An 18,943-nucleotide genomic window follows, 5' to 3' on the forward strand; every position below is an offset into this window, starting at 1 on the left:
CTAAAACTCCCGCGGGAAGCTTTTCAGGCGGAGAAAGAGCCGGTCACTCCACCCCGCGGGGTTACGCTCCCCACCCAACCCACGAATGTAGCCGACCAAAATCCCGGCCGGGTTTTCCGAAGGGCCCTCGGTTCCCGCCCCCGCTCCAGGGGGCGGGGCAGGAAGCAGCCACTTCCGGTTCCAGATTCTGCGCTCTGGGGCTTCCGGCGCTGGGGCTGGGATCTCGGCTAGCTAGGTGTCGCCTCGCCGGTGGAGTCCCTACTGCTTGCGGACATCTCATGCGCCAGTAGTAGCGCCCGACGCCGAACTGTGTCGACGGGGCGTTCTCTGAGGGATTCAGGATCACTCTGGAAGGGACCAGAGGCGATTGAAAGATTTATTCAGGTTGGAAAGGGGTTGGAATGAGAGACCTGGTTGAAAGCACTGGGACACAATTTTATTCCCACACGATTATACCCGTTACTCCGTCGGTCTGGCCGACCGTCCTGACTCCGAGGTCCCTAAACCGCGCCGTCGTTTCCCTTGTCAACGTCCAGCAGCTATCTGATGAACGTCCTCCAGTGGGCGTTAGCCCCGGCGCGGGGCCTACAGCGGTGGACATATAGGCGGGTCCCTGTCCTCGAGGAGCCCACGGTCCACGAGGAGACAGGCATTTAACGACGACTCACACGATCACTTAAATACAACTGTGGTGAGCCGCACAAGAGAGACGTGCGGCAGTCTGCGGGGAATGATGAGGCTGACCTTCTTTGCGACTCAGGGAGGGCAAGGGTGGATCAGGCAGAGGGAACAGAGGGCTGGGACCTGGAGGTGGGCGGGCGGCGTTTGCTTCATTGGAGGAAAGGAATAATTCTCTGTGTGATGAGCGTCGAGAGGAGGGCTGGGGAGCACCATCTAGGGTTGGAGAATTAGGCAGTGGTGCCAGCGCAGGGGACACGTAAGCCAGGGCAAGAAGAATGGATTTGGCCCTAGAGCACCAGTTCTCCAAGTGTAGCCTGGGCCTTACAGGTCGCTGAGACTATGTCAGGGGGTATGTGAGATAAAGACGTTTTTTGTTTTTTTTTTTAAGATGGGGTTTCACCATGATGGCCAGGCTGGTCTTGAACTCCTGACCTCAGGTGATCCACCCACCTCGACCTCCCAAAGTGCTAGGATTAAAAGCGTGAGCCACGGTGCCCAGCCAAGACTATTTTTATAACAAAAATAAGATGTTATTTGCCTTCATTCTCTAAACGTGTACAGTGGAATTTTTCAGAAGCTACATGATACGTATTGACACCATGGTTCCCACAGTGAATGGAATATGTGCCTGTATATTCTTGTGTTTTAAATTTTTCTCAGTTTTAAGTTTTAGTACCATAAATCTTGATAGTTATAACCCACATACCCAAAAGCTCTTTGGTGTCCTTGATGATTTTTAAGGGGTCCTGAAAGAAAAAAATCTTAAGAACCACTGCCCTAGAGCTCCAAGAAGGTGAATGCCATAAGGTTTGTGTTTTTCAAAAAAGCATTTCTCGGGCCGGGTGCGGTGGCACATGCCTGTAATTCCACCACTTTGGAGGCCCAGAGGGGTAGATCACCTGCGGTCAAGAGTTCAAGACCAGCCTGGCCAACATGGCAAAACCCCATCTCTACTAAAAATCCAAAAATTAGCTGGTGTTGTGGCGCGTGTCTATAATCCCAGCTACTTAGGAGACAGGAGAATCACTTGAACCCAGGAGGTGGAGGTTGCAGTGAGTGGAGATTGCTCCACTGCACTCCAGCCTGGGCAACTCAAGACTCTATCTCAAAAAAAAAAAAAAATTATTTCTCCCTTGTACAGTTAAAAAAAAAAACCATTCTAGTCACTCAGTGGAGGAAGATTGGAGGGAAAAGGAGCAGATGATGGGTATTATTTTGGGGAGCTGCTACAGAAGCTTGGGCCAGAGTTCATGGTGGCTACCACAGGATGGTGGTGAGTGCTTCACTCTGCTTTCTGGAAGAGAAGAAGGTGGTGAGGAATTCAGTATATTAGAAGGCAGTTGAGATGCACATGGTCAGTTCAGAGACTGACAAAGTGTTAGCCTCATCCCATAGACACAGATGATGGGAGAAGAATAGGCTAACATTTTCTGTATTTTCTGCTTTCCAGACACTGTGCTGAGTGCTCTATCTCCTGCATCTAAAGGAGATGCACTGTCTTCTTTAATCCTCCTGACAGTCCTCTCAGGCTCTGCTGTCCAGTATGGCAGCCACTACCCACATTTGGCTATTGAACATTTGTGACTAGTCCAGATTAAGATGTGCTGACTGTTTAAATACCTGCTTTTGAAGACTTAGGATGGAAAAAAGACTGCAATTTCTTTTTATTTTTCTTTTCTTTTCTTTTTTTTTTTTGAGACAGGGTCTCACTGTCAACCAAGCTGGAGTACAGTGGCACAGTCTTGGCTCATTGCAGCCTCGACCTGGATTCGAATGATCCTTCTGCCACAGCTCCCAAAGTAGATGGGACTACAGGTGTGTGCCCCCACGCCCAGCTAATTTGTTTTTTTTGTTGTTGTTTTTTTTTTTTTTGAGATGGAGTCTCGCTCTGTTGCCCAGGCTGGAGTGCAGTGGTGTGATCTCAGCTCACTGCAACCTCCATCTCCCAGGCTTAAGCAATTCTCCTGCCTCAGCCTCCTGAGTAGCTGGGATTACAGGTGAAAACACCATGCCTGGATAATTTTTTTGTATTTTTAGTACAGACGGGATTTCACCGTGTTGGTCAGGCTTGTCTCGAACTCCTGACCTCAAGTGATCCACCGCCTCAGCCTCCTGAAGTGCTGGGATTATAGGCATGAACCAATATGGCTGGCCAAGACTTTTTTTTTTTGGAGACAGAGTTTCACTCTTGTTGCCCAGGCTGGAGTGTGATGCTAAGATCTGGGCTCATCACAACCTATACCTCCCAGGTTCAAGGAATTCTCCTGCCTCAGCCTCTCAAGTAGCTGGGATTATACACATGCAGCACCATGCCCAGCTAATTTTGTATTTTTAGTAGAGATGGGGTTTTTCCATGTTAGGAGTCTTGAACTCCCAACCTCAGGTGATCCTGAGACCTGCCTTGGCCTCCCAAAGTGTTGGGATTACAGGCGTGAGCCACCATGCCTGGCCTGTAATTTCTTATATTGTTTACATGTCAAAAGAATATTTTAGATGTACAGGTTGAGCATCGCCAATCCAAAAATCTAAAATCTGAAATGCTCCAAAACCTGAAATTTTTTTAGTACCAACATGATGCTACAAGTGGAAAATTCCATACCTGCCCTCATGTGATGGATCACATATATTAAAAATATTGCGTTTGTTTACATTGTGTTAAAAAACAAAAAAATATTGTGGCTGGGTGCAGTGGCTCACACCTGTAATCCCAGTACTTTGGAAGGCCTAAGCGGCTGGATCACCTAAGGTCAGGAGTGTGAGACCAGCCTGACCAACATGGCAAAACTCTTTCTCTACTAAAAATACAAAAATTAGCCAGGCGTCTTGGTGGGTGTCCCAACTACTTGGGATGCCAAGGCAGAAAAATTGCTTGAACCTGGGAGGCAGAGGTTGCAGTGAGCCGAGATCACCCATTGCACTCCAGCAGTCTCAAAAAAAAAAAGAAAAATTGTAGGCCAGGCACGGTGGCTCATGCCTGTAATCCCAGCACTTTGGGAGGCTGAGGCAGCCGGATTACGAGGTCAAGAGATCGAGACCATCCTGGCCAATATGGTGAAACCCTGTCTCTACTAAAAAAAATACAAAAATTAGCTGGGCATGGTGGCATGCGCCTGTAGTCCCAGCTACTCAGGAGGATGAGGCAGGAGAATTGTTTGAACCCAAGAGGTGGAAGTTGCAGTGAGCTGAGATCGCGCCACTGCACTCCAGCCTGGTGCCTGGCAACAGAGTAAGACTGTGTCTCAAAAAAAAAATTGTATAAAGATTGGGCACAGTGGCTCAGGCCTATAATCCTAGCACTTTGGAAGGCGGAAGCCAGTGGATCATTTAAGGCCAGGAGTTTGAGACCAGCCTGGCCAACATGGTAAAACCCTGTCCCTACTAAAAATACAAAAATTAGCTAGGTGTGGTGCCACATGACTGTATTCCCAGCTACTGGAGAGGCTGAGGCACAAGAATGACTTGAACCCAGGAGGTGGTGGTTGCAGTGAGCTGAGATTGCACCACTGCGCTCCAGCCTGGCTGACAGAGCAAGACTGTCTCAAAAAAAAAAGTACGAAAACTTCAGGCTATGTGTATAAGGCATATAGGAAACATAAATAAATTGTGTGTTTAGATTTGGGTCTGATCCAGAAGATATCTCATTATATGTATATGCAAATATTCCAAATTCTAAAAAAATCCAACATCCAAAAACACTTCTTTTTCTCAGCATTCCATATAAGGGACCAGAATTATTAGATAAAGTATATTATTAAATTAATTTTAACTGTTTCTGCTTATTTTTTTTAATGTGACTACTAGATTATTTAAATTTACATATGTGGCTTGCATTATCTTTCTAATGGACAGCACTGCCTACATAATTTTTTAAAATCCCTACACCCAAGGAAACAGATATAGATTAAGTAGCATGCTCAAAGAGTCCTACAGTTAGGATATAGTGCCAGGTTTTAACCCAGATCAGTGTGAATTCCAAGCCTGGGTTCTGCCTACCACACCAGCAGCCTCCCTCCATAGGTTTTGAGATAGGATGAGGAGATAAAATGACAAGGGAAAGACACAGAGAGGTGGAACACTGTACCTTCTCCTTTGCATCCTTGCAGGTGGACAGGTAGAGAGCTGTGGGGGAAAATTGAGAAGGGATTGGATGGTAGAGTGGTACAGGGGGAGGGTGGAGGGAGGGGGGTGTCAGGCTCCTTGGAGTAGATGGGGAAAGTTCACCAGCCTCAGGTCATAGTCAAGGTGGGGCTCACACTCACCAGCCCAGCACAGCACCTTGATGAGCCCAAGCAGAAAAAAGGCAGACAGGAAAAGGCCTACGCTGTCCTCAAGGGAGGGCCCTGAGAGACCTGGCAAGCAGAAGGGGAGAGAGTGAGCTCCTGTCTTCCCAGGTGCCGGCTCAGGCTCCCAGAGCTCCCAGCTCTTACCTGCTACCTCCAGGGTGACCTCAGCGCTGCGCCCTGAGGCAGGCAGGCTGGGATGGTGGATTCGACAGGCATAGCGTGCCCCATGCTGCTCAGTGGTGACTGGGGGCGGTTGCAAGTGCCCAGAGAGGCTGACAGAGCCATCAGAATGGTGGCGTAGGCCTGACAGCCACCTCTGCCCCTCAGCCTTCTGAGAGCGGCCCCCTGGGCCACCCCGGAGTTCCCACTCCACCTCCAGGCCCCCAGAAGGGTAGAAGTGGGACACAAGGCAGACCAACTCTGGGGGTGCCTCCCCTGGGGCGGCCCATGCAAGGGGTGCTGGCATCAGGGACACTTTGGGGGGTTCTGAGGAAAGAGAAGGAAATGAGCATGGGGAAATCAGTCCATACTGTCCTCCCTAAAAGACCCTCGGTTTGCCTTTTGGTTTCCTCAGAGCTAAAGAAGGTTGGGTTTCTTCTCCTCCAGTGGGGAACCCACTGTCTCTCTATTGGTGCATCACAGGAATACCCATGCCAAAGCCCCTCAAATTCCCAGGAACCTTCTAGCCTCCCATTACCCCTCTGACTCCCAGGAACCCCTTTGTATCTCTACTCACTCACCCAGGCACCCTCTTCTCTATCATCCCTCCCCCATCACAGTACCCACAATCCAGTGCCCACCCTCTTTACCCCTGAAGACTCCATCCCCCTACTCACTGTACACAGCAAGCTCCAGGGTGACCTGTCCTTGCAGGTATGGCAGGTGTACAGTGGCCAGATAGGTGCCCTCCTGAAAGGGTTGAACTCTAGGCAGCCAGAAGGTTCCATTTCCGGTCCATGGGCCCCATGGCTCATCATCATCCCAAGCAGCAAATGCCACTGCCCCTTCTTGGGTGGCTGGCATCTGCCCATCCAGCCCAGGAGTTGCAGCCAGGAGCAGATGACCCTTACCCAGGTGCTGGCGTCGCCACTCTAGCCCAAAGGGAGGGGGACCCAGAGCCAGAGATGAGGCAGCCTCAGAGGTGGGAGGCATGTAGGCAAAGCTCAAGTCCAGCATAGCATCTTGTCCCAGTCTTACTCGAGGAGCAGGGGTGTGGGTGAGGACAGTCAGTACCACTGAGGAAGACGGGGATGTGGGAGAGAAAGAAAGGGGAAAAAAAAGAGAAATGCACTTATTGGGGAGGACCAAACTGCAGTTTGCCCACCTCTCAGAGGACACCTTTTCTGATACCATCTCCTAGCCCTCCCTGCAAACTCCTTTTGCTCTGGGACTGGGTGGGACCTAGTGTGACTGAGGGTGTGCAGAGATGTCTAGGGGTGGTGAGTATGGGCAATGAGGGGGTATGGCCTTTGAAGCCTGCTCTGAACACATAGCCCACTCACGCTCTGGGGACTGCAGAATCTGAGGGCACTTCTGATAAAACCTGAACCACTCTAGTCTCCAAGCACCAGCCTTGAGGAAGCAGGCCTTTCTTGATTACTGAGGAAGACAGTGATTGAGCCATGACTGTCAGTCTTGTGGTGCTATACAGAATATTTAGACTCTAGAAGGTTCTAGCTCTAGTCTAGACCTGAGCACAGACCTCTATGCTCTACTGAAGCAGTACAGTGCAGTGGCTAAGGGCCTGGAGCCTGGCTGACCTGGTTCAATTCCCCTCTGAAGCTTATTATATGGCCTTGGGCCACTTCATTTTTCCATGGCTCAGCTTCCTAATCCTGCTTTTTTTTGGAGACGAAGTTTCACTCTTGTTGCCCAGGCTGGAGTGCAGTGGCGCGATCTCAGCTCACTGCAACCTCTGCTTCCTGGATTCAAGCGATTCTCCTGCCTCAGCCTCCCAAGTAGCTGGGATTACAGGCATGTGCCACCACACCCAGCTAATTTTTTTGTATTTTTAGTACAGACGGGGTTTCTCCATGTTGGTCAGGCTGTTCTTGAACTCCCGACCTCAGGTGATCTGCCTGTCTCGGCCTCTCAAAGTGCTGAGATTATAGGCGTGAGCCACCACACCTGGTCTAGCTTCCTAATTTCTAAAATTAAAAGATGATGATAATAATAGTACCTACTTCATAAGGTTGTTGTGAAGGTTAAATCATTAATACCTCTTGCTACTCAAATCTATTCAGTTCCCAATTTTAGATAACAGAGACACATACATATGAAGGGCGCTTAGAACACTGGAACACAGTAAGTCTACACATGTGTTTGCTGTAGTTACACCTAACTTAGCATACCCCAAGTCAAGAGCATCTCTGCAACACTCCCCACCCTGCTCCAATGCCCATCTTCCCTTCCTTTGTTGAATAATCACCAAGCCTGCCAGACACTAAAAGCAAACCCTTTAAGTTACTCAGACTCATTTCTTCATTCAGCAGCTATTGAGCACTGAAGATGTTCAAGGTATCCTGGTAGACGACAGAGTAGTGAACAAGACAGGGAGTCCCTGCCCTCAAATTACCTACAGTCCAATGATAGACAAGCAAATTGTCAAAAATAACGTGCTTTGTGCTATCTCCACCAGGACCTAACAGATCTCATATCTGCTTCCAACTCAGGCTCTCATCAACGTACAATTGGACAATTCAACAGCCCTCCTGTCTGGTCTTTCTATTCTCAGTCTCTGTCTCCTTCAGCTCCTTTCACACTGTAGCCAAACAAGGTGACTGCAAGTCTGATCCCATCACTTGCCTGTTCAAAAATCCCAAATACGCAGGAACGGTGGCTCACGCCTGTAATCCCAGCACTGGGAGGCCAAGGCAGGTGGATCACCTGAGGTCAGGAGTTCAAGACCAGCCTGGCCAACATGGCGAAACTTCGTCTCTACTATAAATACAAAAATTAGCCAGGCATGGTGGCGTGCACCTGTAGTCCCAGCTACTTGGGAGGCTGAGGCAGAAGAATCACTTGAACCAGGGAGGTGGAGGTTGCGGTGAGCTGAGATCATGCCATTGCACTCCAGGCTGGGTGAGTGAGACTCTGTCTCAAAAAAATAAAATTAAAGTAAAATCCTAAATGCCTTGGAAATCTGCCAATAAAGGGCATAGGCTGAAGCTACATGGCCTGGGTTCACTTTCTAGCCCTGCTTCTTACACACTGCGTGTCCTTGGGTAAATCATTTAACTGGTTTGTGTCTCATATTTCTTTGTCTACAATATAGGAATAATATTAAAATCTACAGCTTACGGTTGTTGAGAGGAATAAGTCAGATTATGTGTATGAAGTGCCTAGAACAGGGCCTGACATAAAGAAAATGCTCAGTAAATGTTAGCTGCTACTATTTCCATTACCTTCATCATTGTCATGGACTTGCTGGTTAACTTGGGAAAATCAGTCTATATTTTCCTCACTAGTCCAACGATCTGATTCTTGCCTATCTTTAAAAAAAAAAAAAAAGTTAAAATAACAGGCTTTTTCTGGGTGCAGTGGCTCACGCCTGTAGTCCCAGCACTTTGGGAGGCTGAGGTGGGTGGATTACCTGAGGTCAGGAGTTCGAGACCAGCCTGGCCAACATGATGAAACCCCATCTCTACTAAAAATACAAAAAAATATTAGTTGGGGGTGGTGGCGGTGCCTGTAATCCCAACTACTCAGAAGGCTGAGGCAGGAGAACTGCTTGAACCCAGGAGGCGGAGGTTGCAATGAGCCAAGATTGCTCCATTGCATTCTAGTGTAGGCAACAAGAGCGACACTCCATCTCAAAAAATAAATAAATACATACATAGTTTTTTAAAAAAAAAAAAAAAAAAAGGCTTTTTAGGGCCAGGCGCGGTGGCTCATGCCTGTAATCCCAGCACTTTGGGAGGCCAAGGCAGGTGGATCACGAGGTCAAGAGATCGAGACCATCCCGGTCAACATGGTGAAACCCCATCTCTACTAAAAATACAAAAAAAAAAATTAGCTGGGCATGGTGGCGTGCACCTGTAACCCCAGCTACTCAGGAGGCTGAGGCAGGAGAATTGCCTGAACCCAGGAGGCGGAGGTTGCGGCAAGCCAAGATCGCACCATTGCACTCTAGCCTGGGTAAAAAAAAAAGCTAATATTCTAAAAAAAAAAAAAAGGCTTTTTAGAATGACACCCTTCAAAAAAACTTTTGATGGCTCACTCTTACCTAGAGAAAAAAGCCCAGCTTTCAAGGTATTTGCACATTCAGCTCCTAAGCCACCCTTCCAGACTCCTCCTGTACCCTACAAACCAGCCACATAGAACCCCTTTCTTGTGCCTAGTAGAAGTGCTCATCACTGAGCATCTCTTTGCTTTGGTCATGAGGTCCCTTTAGTTTACAGTGTCTTTCCCATTTTCTCCCAAACATCTATCAAGCTTGTTGAACCTCCAGCCCACAGGCCATATGCAACCAAGGATGGCTTTGAATGCAGCCCAACACAAATTCATAATTTTTCTTAAAACATTATATTTTTCTCGATTTTTTTTTTTTGAGATGGGGTCTCACCATGTTGGCCAGGATGGTCTTCATCTCTTGATCTTGTGATCCACCTGCCTCAGCCTCCCAAAGTGCTAGGATTACAGGCATGAGCCACGGCGCCCAGCACTTTGCAATTTTTTTTTTTTTAGCTCATCAGCTATCGTAGTGTTAGTGTATTTTATGTGTGGCTCAAGAAAATTAATCTTCCAGCGTTGCTTTGGGAAGCCAAAAATTGGACACCCCTGATCTAAATGCTCCATGTACTTTAAGGTCACTTTCACCTCTGTTTCTTCCCAGAAATGTCTAGATCCTTCAGGTAGAAGTAATCTTTTTCTTCTTATAATTATCTTTATGTTCTTTTTAATCCTAGCTTCTGAGGCCTATAAGGTGAAACTGTTCTCGGCTTCATGGAACTGTTCAGTGGAGTAAAAAAGGTATGCAACTTCACTTAATTTGTCAGAATCCAGAAACATGCTTTTGAATTGTTAAAAACAAGATCCACAGGCTGGGCTCAGGGGCTCAGGGGCTCAGGCCTATAATCCCAGCACTTTGGGAGGCTGAGGTGAGCGGATCACCTGAGGTTGGGAGCTTGAGACCAGCCTGACCAATATAGAGAAACCCATCTCTACTAAAAATGCAAATTTAGGCTGGGCACGGTGGCTCACACCTGTAATCCCAGCACTTTGTGATGCTGAGGTGGGTGGATCACAAGGTTAAGAGTTACCAGCCTGACCAATATGGTGAAACCCTGTCTCTACTAAAAATATAAAAATTAGCCAGGCTTGGTGGTGGGCACCTGTAATCCCAGCTACTTGAAAGGCTGAGGCAGGAGAATAGTTTGAACCTGGGAGGGGAGACTGAAGTGAGCTGAGATCGCACCACTGCACTCTAGTCTGGGTGACAGAGTGAGACTCCATCTCAAAAAAAAAAAGTAGCCGGGCATGGTGGTGCATGCCTGTAATCCCAGCTACTCGGGAGGCTGAGGCAGGAGAATCACTTGAACCTGGGAGGCGGAGGTTGTGTTGAGCTGCGGTTTCAGTGAGCCGAGATCGCACCATTGTACTCCAGCCTGGGCAACAAGAGTGAAAGTTCGTCTTTAAAAAAAAAAAAAAAAAGATCCACAGGCCGGGCATCACAGGGCTCACCCCTTTAATCCCAGCAGTTTGGAAGGCGAAGGTGGGCTGATCACTTGAGGTCAGGAGTTCAAGACCAGCCTGGCCAACATGGTGAAACCCCATCTCTATTAAAAATACAAAAAATTAAAAAAGAAAAAAAAAAAACAGAAAAATACAAAAATTAGGCCAGGTGCAGTGGCTCATGCCTGTAATCCTAGCACTTTGGGAGTCTGAGGCAGGTGGATCGCCTGAGGTCAGGAGTTTGAGACCAGCCTGGCCAACATAGTGAAACCCCATCTCTATTTAAAAGACAAAAAATTAGCTGGGTGTGGTGGCATGTGCCTGTAATCCCAGCTACTTGGGAGGCTGAGGCAGGAGAATTGCTTGAACCTGGGAGGTGGAGGTTGCACTCCAGCCCAGATGACAAGAGGGAGATGCTGTCTCAAAAATAAATAAATAGGGCCGGGCACAGTGGCTCACGCCTATAATCCCAGCACTTTGGGAGGCCAGGGTGGGTGAATCACAAGGTCAGGAGCTCAAGACCAGCCTGGCCAATATAGTGAAACCTTATTTCTCCCTCTCTCTCTCTTTTTTTTTTTTGAGATGGAGTCTCGCTCTCTTGCCAGGCTGGAATGCAATGGCGCAATCTCGGCTCACTGCAACCTCTACCTCCCGGGTTGTTTTTTTTCTTTTAAGCGATTCTCCTGCCTCAGCCTCCAAGTAGCTGGGACTACAGGCTTGCGCCACCACAACCAGCTAATTTTGTATTTTTAGTAGAGACGGGGTTTCACTATGTTGGCCAGGATGGTCTCAATCTCTTGACCTCATGATCCACCTGCCTCAGCCTCCCAAAGTGCTGGGATTACAGGTGTGAGCCACTGCACCCAGCAGTGAAACCCTGTCTCTACTAAAAATACAAAAATTAGCCAGGCATGGTGGTTAATGCCTGTAATCCCAGCTACTCAGGAGGCTGAGGCAGAAGAATCACTTGAACCCAGAAGGCAGAGGCTGCAGTGAGCCAAGATCGTGCCATGGCACTCCAGCCAGAGTGAGACTCTATTTCCAAAATATAAATAAATGGATGTTACCCTAGTTGTCTATGAGATACAGGCAATCTTACCCACCAGGGCACTTCCAGGGCTCCCTGTCTGCACGTCCTTCACTTTCTACTTAACATTAAGAATATCTTGCCTGGCCCCGTGGCTCAAGCCTGTGATCCCAGCACTTTGGGAGGCCGAGGCAGGTGGTGGATCATGAGACCATCCTGGTCAACATGGTGAAACCCCGTCTCTACTAAAAATACAAAACATTAGCTGGGCATGGTGGCGCGTGCCTGTAATCCCAGCTACTCAGGAGGCTGAGGCAGGAGAATTGCCTGAACCCAGGGGGCGGAGGTTGCGATGAGCCGCAATCATGCCTTTGCACTCCAGCCTGGGTAACAAGAGCGAAACTCCGCCTCAAAAAAAAAAAAAAAAAAAGACTATCTGTGGCAAATCTGCCCTGAACTTCCTGGAGAGCAGAATCTACATCAGATCATCTTTGTGACCCTGAAGAGTACCCAAGGCCATCCCAGAGATTCTGATTTAATCGGTCGAGCCAAACATGGATTGACTCAGGTTTCAGTATATTTTAGAAACTTCCAGCAGGATTTTTCTTTTTTTTTCTTTTTGAAACGGAGTCTCACTCTGTTGCCCAGGATGGAGTGCAGTGGATCTTGGCTCACTGCAACCTCCGCCTCCCAGGTTCAAGTGATTCTCCTGCCTCAGTCTCCCAAGTAGCTGGGACTATATGCACATGCCACTGTGCCTGGCTAATTTTTGTATTTTCAGTAGAAAAACCCATTGGGTTTCACCATGTTGGCCAAGCTGGTCTCAAACTCCCAATCTCAGGTAATCGACCTGCCTCAGCCTCCCAAAGTGCTGGGATTACAGATGTCAACCACCGCACCCAGCCCCAATGTGATTCTTATTTGCAGCCTGCACTGAGAACTACTGAGTCCTAACTCATTCTTGGTGCTAATAAGTATTTATTGAATCAATGAATAAATTAACACAGTGCCTTTTTTTTTTTTTTTTTTTTTTTTTATAGAGATGGGGGTTTCACCATTTTGGCCAGGCTGGTCTTGAACTCCTGACCTTGTGATCCACCCACCTCAGCCTTCCAAAGTGCTGGGATTACAGGCGTGAGCCACCGCGCCCGGCCACAGTGCCTCTCTTGATAGTCACAACAAGAAAGGCAGCTGGGAAATAGTACCTACATTTTACAGTTGGAAAAACAAACTCAGAAAGCAAAGAACATTCTTATCATCACCTCCATGAAGCCGGTAGCCCTAGGAAATATTTCTCCCCCAAGCCCTGACCCCAGAGAGCGCCTGTCTACACAAGAGCGGTGTTCCTCAATTTCTGCCAGGGTTGGGGCTTAAAACTAAGAATGGAGGTATAGGCAAAGGTGAGGGTTTCAGTGTGGGGTTCGAGTCTGTCTCCCTGGTTCTGTGGGTCATTCTCAGAGAGGAGGGTGGAGAGGAGGGAGGGTGCAGGGCTTGGTTGGGGTTTACCTGTCCATCAGGCTGTGTTGCTTACATAAAATCCAGATAGAAAAGTTAAGAACTCTACCTGTATTCTACTCCTGCCTCTGCTGCCAGGAGAGAGAGTTCAGGGACACCGGAGGGAATGTGCAGATAATTCAAGAATGAGGAGGATCTGACCCGGATCCTCCTCATTCTTGAATTATCTGCACACTCCCTCCCGCGACCCAGTCCAGCAAAGCATCCGACCCCTGGGCCTCAAAGTGCAATGCACCCTTTAATGCAATAGGAACCATCTGATCTCCCGCCGCCTCGCTCCGCCCACTCCAGCCCACTTGTTTTCGGACCACAGAGAGGCAGCACATCCCCACAAGCGGCTGTCAGGGAAGGTCCAAGCGCTAGAGTGCAAGAGCCTTTGCTTTGAGGATTGCCGCAGCGCCGGGTGTGGGAGAAGGTGGGGCTACGGTTTTCGAAATGGAGTGAACCTCAAAGCGGAGGGTGCCTAGCAAGATACAGATCTGGGAGGAGCAGAGAAAAAAACGCTCCTGCTTCTGGACTCCTCCCACCTCGCATCACCTGACAAGTCTCTCAAGGTCTGGTGTAGAGAAACCCCACCTTTCCAAAGCCCCGCCCTTCGAAACAAAGTAACCTCCTCCCCTCCCAGTCGCAGTTTTTTGTTGTTGTTGTTGTTGTTGTTTTAACTGAGTGAGGGCTAGAAGGAGCAGTAGAGATTGATTGATTCTAGCCAAGCCATCTCTCTTAACTAAAAAAGGAAACGGAACCCCGATTGGCGAAATGTCTGGCTCAAGTACATAAAACGAGTCCACCGGCTGATCTGGACCCTTAGAATCTACCCATCCTTCTCCACCTCCCCTCCCGTACCTGTTGCCATGGTGATGAGAACAGGCTCCTGCTGAGGCTCTGGTTGTGGTCGCAAAAGGCTGGAGAGGCTGAGGACTGGGCTGGACATGCTGACCATCAGCCAAGCCCCATCCAGGGCCCGCGGGCAGTTCTGTTCCGGGGTCAGGCCGCTGGCCCAGTTCGCAGAGGCAGGGAGAGGGACAAAGCGGCTCATCTCGCAGTGTGGCGCGGGGGCGCCCCGGGGATACCGCCTGAAGGCAGCCTGGAGGGCGCCCGCGGGGTCTGAGTGTAGAGAAGGAAGTTGCAGCTGTAGAGTCAAGGGCGGGAAAGGGGCTGGAAGGACAGGGTTCGCGGAACTTCAAATGTACAGACTACCCCATAGTGAGACTCACTTTATAGAGGGGAAGCTGAGGCCCCGAAGTCACTGCCCGATCTAAAGAGGAGGGGGTTTCTGTGGAGGTGACAGACATAGGGGAGCGGCGAGTCCCTAAAGACTCACCGTGCACATTGAGGTAGAGCTCAGGGTCGAGGTCCGGCCGGGGCGGCGGTCCCCCAGTCCCCTGGCGCAACAGCAGTGCAGCAGGTCTCTTGGCCAGGCCCTTTCCGCTCGCATCCTCCACGAGCCAACACTCGATCGCCGCCGGTCCTGCCGAGACGGCGGTCGCCAGGCCTGGCATATAGGGGCGCAAGTCAGGGGCGGCTTAGATGTCTGGTGACCTGCCCACTCCCACTCTGGCGTCGGCGCCAGTGGGGCCACCTCCCTCCGCTTCCCTCTAGTTCTTGGGCGATGAGTCGCGGGGTTCGCTCACCCAAAGCTATAGCAAGGACCAGAGACAGGGACTTCATGGCGCTGCGATCTCCTCAGCCATGAAGCCTCCTCTTCCTCCTTTCACTTTCACTTTCCTCCAAAGGACGGCAGGAGGGGCGGTGGAAATCCCCGCTCTGGTTAGGTGTGGGTGCCTGGGAGACCGGTATTTCCCTGCTGGCCAGGGAGGGATCCGGGAAGAGCCTCTCCAGTTATCGTCAGGACACCCCAGCCTTGCCCTCCTGGACCACCCAGCAGCCACGAGTTTCAGCCCTCCCCAAACCCAGCACCCCCCACCCACTCCTGTGTGCGCCCTCCAGCATCCACTTTCCCGAGAACCATTACTCCGGGTTTTCTCCACCTGTGCCGCGTCCCCAGCAAACACATGGGTTGTCGGGAAGCCAAGTAAATGACCAATAAATATTTTAATCACTGTTAAAAAAAATAAAAACCTTGTACTCCTACTACTTACTCCCTCCTTGTCTCCACCCACTCCTCTAAGAGAACCGAGTTGGGGATTTCCCCGGGAGGTGGGGTGGGTGGGGAGAGACAGGGTAGAATAAAGAGCGCATCCTTGAGATGGGGTAGGTTTTAGGACAAGGGTGGGGCTCAAAGGCCTGGTCCCAAGACAACACAAACACAGACTTCAGGCACAGACTACAACCACCTGACCCTTGACCCTGTGACTGCAGGATGCACAACACGCCCCCTCTCCCTCCCTCCATGTGCACCCTACTCTGTGGAGCCGGGGCTTCAGTGTACCCATAAGAGGGAAAGGAAGGGCTTAGTTCCAGAAATTCCTTGGGAGGAAGGGGTTGAGGAGTAGAATGGGCGGGCGATGGTGCAACTGCGGTTCCCCTTCCCAGCATATATACAAGTCCATAGAGATAAAGGAAGACAGTAATTGTGGTGGGAGACCCACTGGGGGCCAAACCGCCGTTGGATCGTGCTTATTCCCTCTTCCCCAAAAGCTACCCCCACCCCAGTAGGCTGCCCCTTCAGTTTGCTCCTCCGCCTCCACTGAAGCCCATCTCCACCTTGTGGACGCTGGGTGGGGACCACACTCGTCTGCTGGACGGGGGCGTGGCCGCACTCGCCTCGTCGCCGCTGCCCCCACCTGTTCCGGGGGATTCTCTCTTGGCCGGCAAGGTTGGCCCCGTGGGCGTCCCAGGCCCAGGTCCAGCCCCGCCGCCACCCAGGCGGTGCCGGCGCTCACAGTGTCCTCGGTGGCGCATGAAGCTGTCCCGCCACATGAACTTCTTGGCGCAGACACCGCACTCATAGGGCTTGAGACCTGTGTGCGTCTTCATGTGCTCAGTCAGATGGTGCTTCATCTTGAACTTTTTGTTGCACACGGGGCAGTCAAAGGGCCGCAGATTGAGGTGCATGTTCACGTGCCGGTCCCGCATGCTCTTGTGGGAGAAGGCCTTCCCACAATGGCACAGAAAGATCTTATTCCCATCCCCACTACCAGTCCCTCCAGGAACCCCACCAGCGCTACCAGGGACCCCCAGGCCTCCCACGGACGTGCCCCCCAGGGTCACTGCCCCGTGTTCTACTTGGTTCCCTGGTGGTTGGCCAGGAGCCTGTGAGGAGGATGAAGACGATGGGAAGACCAGGATCTGGTTGCCCTGCATGTCCAAGGGAAGGAGCGGTCGAGGAGCGTGGGAGGGGGCATAGGAAGAGGGAGTTGGCCCCCCTGAGTCATCAAGACCTGCTCCAGGACCCCCACCCTCATAGGGGCCAAAGTCATTGGAGGACTCACAGAAGTTGACCTGCTCCTCCCCCTTGTCTGGGGGCTCACTCAGGGTACGGACATCACTTATGCTGAGGGTAGCCTCAGGCCCTCCCCCAGCTGGAACCCTGGAGCTACCCCCTAGCTCTTCATCTTCATCATCCTCACAGGTCAACACCAGGTCTTCCTCCTCTTCTTCCTCCTCCAGATCTGGGTCTTGGGGAACCAGGGGTGCTGGTGCTGGGCAATTACCACCTCGCTTCACATATACCCAGTGTTTCTGTGGCATGATGCTAGGGGGTGTGTAGGTGGGTCTCCTGAGCCCAGTCCCAGGGACCACTGCCCCCCTTCCATCCCCACCGTCATCGCACAGTTCATCTGCCTCCAGCAGCAGCTTCCCAGAGGTGGCGCCCCCACTGCCAACGACAGGGGCTGGGAATACAGGGCCACCTCCTCGACGCTCCCCACTGCCCACTGCAGAAGCTGCAAATGCCTCTTGGGAGGAAGATGAGAAATCAGTGGACTCCCTGGGGCTGAAGTAGTTGCTGCTGCTGGGAGACTGATTCTCACTGGCTCGGCTGGAGGCATGGGAGCGCACAGAGCCCATGGTAGAAGGGACCACAGTGCCCCCACTCCCGGATGGGACCCCAGCACCAGGGACAGTGACAGAGGTGGCTGCAGCAGTAGTGACGGTGGTGGTAGCTGAAGCCCGGCCTTCTCGGAGTAGTTCAGTGCACTTGTCCACAATGTGCCACATTTGGAGCACAGACCCCACCGTGAGGAAGTTGACAATGTCAGCAGCAGCCATGCTAAGGCGGCCAGTGTAAGCGGAAGCTAGGACAGTCTCGAAGGCGCCTGGGTCCATGACACTGGGCAGCGAGATGGAGGTCATGCCCTTGAGTAGGACCTGATCATGGAAGTAAGGGGAGGAGGCAGCCAGCACAGCCCGATGAGCCCGGAACTCCCGGCCCTGTACTCGGATAGACACATCACAGAGCTGGCCCTGAAGACGCTGCTGATTGAGGGACTCCAGGAGGGCACTGGTCACCTCAGGGAAGGACACATGTACCACTGCAGCTGCTGGCAGGGGTAGTGGGGGTGGAGCCAGCGACAGCGGCAGGGGGAGTGCTGCCCCACTGGGAGACAGAGGAGATGGCTCCATGTTGTGGAGGGAGGGGATACCCCCCCAGCCACAGGTACAAAGGAAGGAGGAGGGCGGCCGGGGGGGTCTCTGGGAAGAAAGAGAGAAAATAATAATGATAAATCTCATAATGACACAGCCAGTTTACACTCATTATCTGCGTAATTCCCCACAACCGTGTGGTATTACTCTCAACCCCATTTAACAGAGGAGGAAACTAAGGCTCAGAAAGATTAAGAGATTATTCAAGGTCACACAGTCAGTAAGTGGCGGCGCTAGCAAACACAAGTATCTGACAAATCCTGAGCCCTTTCCTTGGAGATTATAGAGAAAGAAGGCGCTCTTAGGGGCTGGTGTGCCTTCTTCGGAATTATACCCTATTTCCCATTTACCTGAGCGCCTGACATTCCAAAATCTACCTTTTTGGCGTTTGTACCCATTTTTTGGGAGGGGGCAGGGCAGCTCCTCTACTGAAAACCAACCCTCTGTTCAATCTCCCCCTCAGGCTATGCCCCCCAGCTCTCTCGCCGACCACGCCCCCTTTCGCCCCAGCTCCTACCTAGCCCCGCCCCTTTCCAGGCTCGCCCCGTGCCCCGCCCACTTTCGGGCCTTTCGACCCCGCCCCTTGTCTAACCTCCGCCCACACCGGACCCCGCCCCCCCCCCCCGCTCCGCCCCAGGCGCTACCTCGGCCTCTTCTCCCACCCGGAAGGCGCCCCCCAACCTCGCGCGTCCCCGCTTACCGGGCCGCGCGCCCCCGGGCCCCCCCCGCCCCTCACTCGGCGGCCAGAGCTGCAGCCTGAGCCCCTCCCGCCGCCATCTTGCGCCGACTCCCTCCGCCCTCCGCCTCCGCTCCGCCTCCCGCCCCTCCGACTTTAAAGGCACAGCCGGGCACCCCGCCCGCGCCGCTGGGCAATACTCGGCCGACTCGGCCACTTTGCCTTTAAAGAACCGTCGCCTCATTCCACCTTAAAGGATCAGGTCCCCTCCTCCGCTGGGAACTCAGGACTTGGTTCGGCCGAAGCATTTATTCCCCTTTAAAGCTACAAGCCTGCCTTTTCCCATTGGCGACGGGTCCAGGCACCGTTCCCCAGGCTCCGCCTCTGAGCTGTGACCATTAGCTGGTTGGTGAGATCTAATCGCCTCCTTCCTAGCTCCTGACATTTCCCCTGAAGCCCCGCCCCCCGTCTCCGGGCCTGGATTGGCCGAATAACCTTGAGTCGGTCTCTCATTGGCTTTTTCACTCCAACTGCAAGAACTGA

The 18,943-nt window shown here is 51.5% G+C and overlaps 2 protein-coding genes and 1 long non-coding RNA gene across 5 annotated transcripts; 1 reads left to right on the top strand and 2 right to left on the bottom strand.

Annotated features, from left to right (window-relative positions):
• Positions 1-211: 211 nt before the first annotated feature.
• LOC118153114 (uncharacterized) lies at positions 212-15,270 on the top strand. Its single transcript, XR_004742368.3, has 3 exons — positions 212-384; positions 9,872-9,935; positions 13,430-15,270. It is a non-coding gene; the product is annotated as an uncharacterized LOC118153114 (long non-coding RNA).
• On the bottom strand, positions 415-14,885 carry TAPBP (TAP binding protein). Of its 2 annotated transcripts, XM_035297641.3 has the most exons (8): positions 14,811-14,885; positions 14,501-14,671; positions 14,023-14,283; positions 5,801-6,199; positions 5,109-5,450; positions 4,941-5,030; positions 4,763-4,800; positions 415-1,975 (listed from the first exon to the last, which is right to left on the bottom strand). In XM_035297641.3, exons 1-8 carry the CDS (start codon positions 14,845-14,847, stop codon positions 1,964-1,966), a joined length of 1,350 nt encoding a protein of 449 aa, XP_035153532.2. In that variant the 5' UTR covers positions 14,848-14,885; the 3' UTR covers positions 415-1,963. The 2 variants fall into 2 exon arrangements, with proteins under 2 accessions (XP_035153532.2, XP_035153531.2); XM_035297640.3 differs by lacking the exon at positions 415-1,975 and having other exon boundaries at positions 3,909-4,800.
• ZBTB22 (zinc finger and BTB domain containing 22) lies at positions 15,213-18,852 on the bottom strand. Of its 2 annotated transcripts, none has more exons than XM_054253867.2 (2): positions 18,650-18,852; positions 15,213-17,772 (listed from the first exon to the last, which is right to left on the bottom strand). In XM_054253867.2, exon 2 carries the CDS (start codon positions 17,701-17,703, stop codon positions 15,805-15,807), a length of 1,899 nt encoding a protein of 632 aa, XP_054109842.1. In that variant the 5' UTR covers positions 17,704-17,772; positions 18,650-18,852; the 3' UTR covers positions 15,213-15,804. The 2 variants fall into 2 exon arrangements, with proteins under 2 accessions (XP_054109842.1, XP_002746443.1); XM_002746397.5 differs by lacking the exon at positions 18,650-18,852 and adding an exon at positions 18,425-18,519.
• Positions 18,853-18,943: the final 91 nt, after the last annotated feature.

The sequence above is a fragment of the Callithrix jacchus genome, chromosome 4 (assembly GCF_049354715.1).
Source record: "Callithrix jacchus isolate 240 chromosome 4, calJac240_pri, whole genome shotgun sequence".
Lineage (NCBI taxonomy): Eukaryota > Metazoa > Chordata > Mammalia > Primates > Cebidae > Callithrix > Callithrix jacchus.

Coding starts and splice junctions, on each gene's coding strand:
- ZBTB22 (XM_054253867.2), bottom strand. CDS start 17,703: ATGGAGCCATCTCCTCTGTCTCCCAGTGGGGCAGCACTCCCCCTGCCG.
- TAPBP (XM_035297640.3), bottom strand. CDS start 14,847: ATGAAGTCCCTGTCTCTGGTCCTTGCTATAGCTTTGG. Junction 14,284..14,500: donor GCTCTACCTCAATGTGCACG/GTGAGTCTTTAG, acceptor CTCTACACTCAG/ACCCCGCGGGCGCCCTCCAG. Junction 4,801..4,940: donor CAAGGTGCTGTGCTGGGCTG/GTGAGTGTGAGC, acceptor TTTCCCCCACAG/CTCTCTACCTGTCCACCTGC.